Genomic DNA, 5060 nt, shown 5'->3' on the forward strand with positions numbered 1-5060 from the left:
TTTTCAGGTTTGAAGATATGAATATCTTTTTTATAGGAACTGAAAAAATAGATTATGAATCTGTGTCTGTTAATGATTAAATTTATAAGTATGTGGAAGGAAATTATACATGAATATACCTGGTCAAATTTTTTGAGAATGAGTGGGTGTTAAATAGATAGCCTGTGCATGTGTTTAAATATAAATTTGGGAGTGGTTGGCAAAATTATGTCCCTTTATGTCTTCTTGTTTTCTGATTATTTGCATGGTCGTTTTATGTTGGTAGCATAATACTCTCTCCGTCCCAAAATAAGTGTCTCAACTTTGTACTAACTCTAATACAAAGTTGTATTAAGTTTGAGACACTTATTTTGGGATGGAGTACAACTTAAATGGGTACTGGAGACACTCTAGTTGTTTTGGACTAACTCTTTAGTTGAACTATATGGAATCCCAGTGTCACAATCTTGATTGACCATTGACAAATGAATGTATCCTGAAAAGTACTGCCTTTTGCAAGTATTTATTATTAATTTTGTACTTGACATGAATAAGCTAGCTGAGTACATATGTTCTTGCACTTTATCAGAGCTAAATGGCGTGAAGGAGACTGGTTGTGCACCAACTGCAGCAATCATAATTACGCATCTCGTGCATTTTGTAACAGGTACTATGTCTTGGCTTCTTTTGTTCAAATTTGTGGCCTAGGCCATTACTGAATTGTTTTTGTGAAATTGCCCTTAGGTTCTAGTCTTCCCCTTTATAGAATGCATTTGCCAAGTGGTGGGGTAGATAGGGACTGTTTAGGATCTGTTTGAGTTTATCCTGGACTCAAGATGGAGGGTGAGGCCTCGCTGGCAGCCACGTTTCAAGAGCAGGACTTGGAGAAGGGGGAGTGGACATAGATTGGTTTATTCTTTGCTTAACTGATAATGGATACATGGTAGCTAATATTATTTACATAAATCTGTTCTGATAATTCCTTGAAGTAGAGCAAAATTTATTATTCCAACATAATGGCAAAAATATCACAAAACCATGCATTGAGCTTCATCTCATATAACTACGTATAGAGAGTCTCATCTTGTCTTATATAAAAAAAACCACTTGGCCGCATGAGCAATGTGCACCCCTCCTGTCATTGTCTATCTTGGTGTGATCGTTGGAACAGCATAGTTGCACATCCTCCATGCCAGCAGCATAGGTATCATCTATGGGTCAAGTTAGATCCAATAACCTTGACCATATCAAATCTGATTCATATCTAACTCAACCGAAATCTGTGCCATGTGTATGGGTAGAAAGAAATTTGGGAGGACTAAGATCAAATTTAGATTTATGTTTTCCACGTAATAATGTTTCAGCACCAATCCTGTCTTCATCATTTTAACCATTCTCAATGCCTACTGTCTCCTGTTTTACGGAAGCTGGTTTTGACCGCGGTATAAATCTCTTGTGTTGCAGATGCAAAACTGCGAAAGAGTCTTCAGTTCATCCGGGGGCGCTATAATAATAGCTTTGCTTGTACTTTTGCGACTAAATTGTTGAAGCAGGCGTGGAGTCTCCTGGTCCTGCTGCGGCTGATCGGTCGCTGCCACCACCAGGATTGTTGTTATGTTTGTGGTTTGGCCTTGCAGTGCTTATGCTGCTGTTAAGATTGTTCTATGTCAGAGTCTAATATTGTTTGTGGGAGTTTGCATTTGTTTATGCCGAGCACTAGAATAAAATGTTTCCTGTATGTCGAAGTGTACCATCTGTTTTTTTTGTGTGTGTGTGTGAGTGTGCAACGATTTGATTGGTTCTTCAGTACCTCGACAGCTATGATGTAATGTAATGCTGGATCTATTTCAAGCGACAATGCTGGATTTTATTGTTTTATGAATCGCTTTACCTTGTGATGATCTGTAATCCTGTTTCGCAGCTTTGTACTGTTGATATCGTTGTCATTTTAGAAACTTACTAAACATGTGACTGGTTTCAGACATGTTCTAACACATAAAAGCTAACATGCCATATCACAGCAGTAAGTTAATATTCAAACCATCACAGGGTAATCTTTTTTTAGATGCTTGAATTTTGAATGTAAAATTGAAGTACTCACAAGCAGTCTCATATCACAAAAGAATGAATTCATCATGTCTGTAAGGTAGGATGCTTTGAAAGGAAATTGCAATTTGGTTTCAGAAAGTATGGATGAAATTTCCGAACTGAGTTTGACGTATTTTTGCTGGTGCCCCATGTATGCACGGCACTTTCAGGAAGGAAGTTTATACCCTGCTTCGGAACTACTGAATGAGAAAAATATCAGAGCATGATAAAATTGAATGGAGATGTTATCAGAATCCCACCACAAATGCTCTTCAGCTTTAATTCCAACACACACAGCTCTGTTCTCTTCTCCCCAATGTACATCACTTGAACAACAGTTTGAGCTAAATTTCTACCGGAAAGCCTTTTATTGCGGTATAGTGAGCGACAACACGTCTGTGGGCACATCTTCCCTTGTTTGTACATTCATCTACACTCTACAACAGGATGCTCTCAAAGAATAATAATTGTATCTAGAACTAACGAATCAGACAATGTTGTTGATGCTATAGCTTGCGATCTCTGGATGACTCGAATTCTAGATAGGCTTGCGCCAACATTTCGCCGAGCCGGAGTTGAGCTTCTGTGGAGAGGTGCAGCTGGTCGTCGCTGAGCGGCAGACCCATGGCGTCGACGAGAATCACGTTGGGAAGATTGATACTTTTCTGAGCATCTCTTACGATGTCGGTGTAATTCCCCTCCCCTGATGCAAGACCAACCTGGAACGAAGAAGAGTCATTATACGAGATTCTTATTCTCACCATGGACTAACAAAGAAAAAGTGCACTAATACGTAAGTAATATGTTGTTTAGAAGTGAATTGAGGAGTGTAGAATCAAGATCACTTCTGTACAGCTGTAAGAAAAAGAATCATTTCCGTACAAGCTTTGTGAAACTATGGGAGTAGTATATAACTGACACAGTTTTCAAGCACATAGATTAGTGTGCATGAATGCGCAGACCATTCCTTGTGGAAACTAATAATAAATCTTGTCTTTCACCATCTAGTTCTGTTATGTCTCGGTTGTGTGCAGTGAAAATGAGAGCATCGATCTCCGATGCTAGATGCGACCGACTCGACATTCACAAATACATCAGGCTCACAGATTCTAGACAGACAATGGAGTGACCACAAAACCACTACCTGGTTCTTGGTGGCAACATGCCCTTGTTTATAACGTTAGATGTTTGTAGGGCCATAATATAACTGGCGTATCATATATAGTATTATCATAAACTTATTGAGCTGGTCAGCAGTCATGTAATCTGCTCAGAAAGACCATACAGATAATCACATGGAGTCAAAGGCAAGAAAAACGACGGCAATATAAAAGGCAAGTTGGCACTAGGTGGTATGCTGTTGCTTTGGGTAAGGCATATCCAAAAATAGTTTGGCAAGATAGATTGCTGCACAATGCTTCAAGTTACGGGCAATGTACAAGCATCTGAATTTTCTTTTCTCCCGTGAGTGCTAGCACTAATCTGGTGGTGTTTGGCACTATGATATAGTGCCATTTTAAACGCAATAAGCTGGCAACTTTAGGTAGGACCACAGGAGATATTGTTTGTGGAAGGTCTGGTAGCTTAAAGGCTGTTGTCTTCCCAATTCTGATGGAGCATTGGCCAGTCTACCTGGGAGGCTCATTACTGAGATGAGGCAGAGTAGGTCACAAGTCACGTGTCTCGCAGCGGTCCAAAAGTGCTAGCACAACTTTGAATCGTTGGATTGGGCACATCATGACCGATATCAAACTCCACGGGTCAACCTAATTGACTGCAGGGGATCAATAACTCATCATTCCCTTATCATGGTTACACTGTCACGATATCGAGTTTGAGTGGTTGAACCATTCCACTGATGCCCATGTGGAACTCCAGAAGATCATTTAATCATTTATAATAGAGATTTGGTGATGTTATGTTTCAGCCCATGTATCTGTCTTTAGTTAATATATGAATCATTCCATTGATGCCCATGTGGAACTCGAGAAGCTTTCATTTAATCAATTGTAAATAGATTTTGGTGATGTTTCAACTCATGCCTCTGTCTTTTTAATATAATAATAATCCACTACTAATCCACGAGTTGATTTATTAATAAAACATGTGAGGCATGAGGTACTGCTGACTTTGTTTTATGTCCATATCATAGTGATTGCAGGGTCTCGGTATGCCTCTGTACTTGATTTCCACACGACTAGAAACAATCTACGCAGGACAGTGGTAAAATAATGGTGGTGAATGAGATGGATGTTGCGCAACAATAATTCCTAGGGAAATCGCCGTGCTTTTATCGGGTTTGGGTTCTCTATCTAGTACTAGCAGTAACCTCAAAGGTTAATTCTTCCAGCTGGTTCTCATATCATAGTGATTTATCAAGCCGGAGTTGACATGAATGTGCAATGAAACAGTGTAGTAGTAAGAACATCATCTTTGAGTATCAAGGAGTATTTACATTGTTTGATAAGATTAACATTTCTCATACCAAGGAGTGTTAATTTTGCAGTGGCGTGTTGGTGAAAAAGGAGCTAGCTTTTTAATGCGTGAGCTGAATTTCAGCTAACGCCAGCACATGGGGAATGTTGGCGTGCGCTGACCTGGATGACGAGCAGATTGGGCGAGCCGAGATCCTCCCTGAGATCGGCGACGAGGCGCTCCATGTTGCCGCCGTAGGCGCGGGCGTCGTCGACCTCGACGGTGTCGCTCTCGCCCTGGAACCACAGCACGGCGCCGAGCGCCCCGCCGCCGCCCGCCACGGCGGCGCGCGCCCTGGCGACGGCGGCCTCGTACAGCGGCTGGCCCCTAGCCCACATCCAGATCCTGGTGCCGCCGACCGCGCAGGGGACGAGGCCGAGCACCAGCGGGTCGGAGTCCTCGCCGGCGGGGTCGGAGACGGCGGAGGGCGCGGGGAGGGAGGAGGGCGAGGGGGAGGAGGAGAGGAGGAGGCGGTGCGCGAAGGGCATGGCGGGGCCGAGGCCGCAGGTCTTGTGGGT

At 42.3% G+C, this 5060-nt stretch overlaps 2 protein-coding genes across 3 annotated transcripts in view; one reads left to right on the forward strand and one right to left on the reverse strand.

Moving 5' to 3' along the window:
- Positions 1-1861, forward strand: part of LOC119361845 (nuclear pore complex protein Nup153-like) — a 6023-nt gene extending 4162 nt beyond the window's left edge. For both annotated transcript variants that reach the window (XM_037626996.1, XM_037626997.1), the window contains exons 6-7: positions 569-646; positions 1444-1861. In XM_037626996.1, coding sequence (XP_037482893.1) covers positions 569-646; positions 1444-1489 — 124 coding nt within the window. In that variant the 3' untranslated portion in view covers positions 1490-1861. The remainder of the gene's footprint in view (positions 1-568; positions 647-1443) is intronic.
- A 433-nt stretch (positions 1862-2294) lies between these two features.
- The window catches only part of LOC119360274 (probable carbohydrate esterase At4g34215), a 3666-nt gene continuing 900 nt past the window's right edge, over positions 2295-5060 (reverse strand). The window contains exons 2-3 of the mRNA XM_037625984.1: positions 4665-5057; positions 2295-2786 (exon numbers count right to left, since the gene is read on the reverse strand). Of these exons, the coding sequence (XP_037481881.1) occupies positions 2574-2786; positions 4665-5057 (606 nt within the window). The 3' untranslated portion in view covers positions 2295-2573. The remainder of the gene's footprint in view (positions 2787-4664; positions 5058-5060) is intronic.

This window comes from Triticum dicoccoides, chromosome 2B, assembly GCF_002162155.2.
Source record: "Triticum dicoccoides isolate Atlit2015 ecotype Zavitan chromosome 2B, WEW_v2.0, whole genome shotgun sequence".
Lineage (NCBI taxonomy): Eukaryota > Viridiplantae > Streptophyta > Magnoliopsida > Poales > Poaceae > Triticum > Triticum dicoccoides.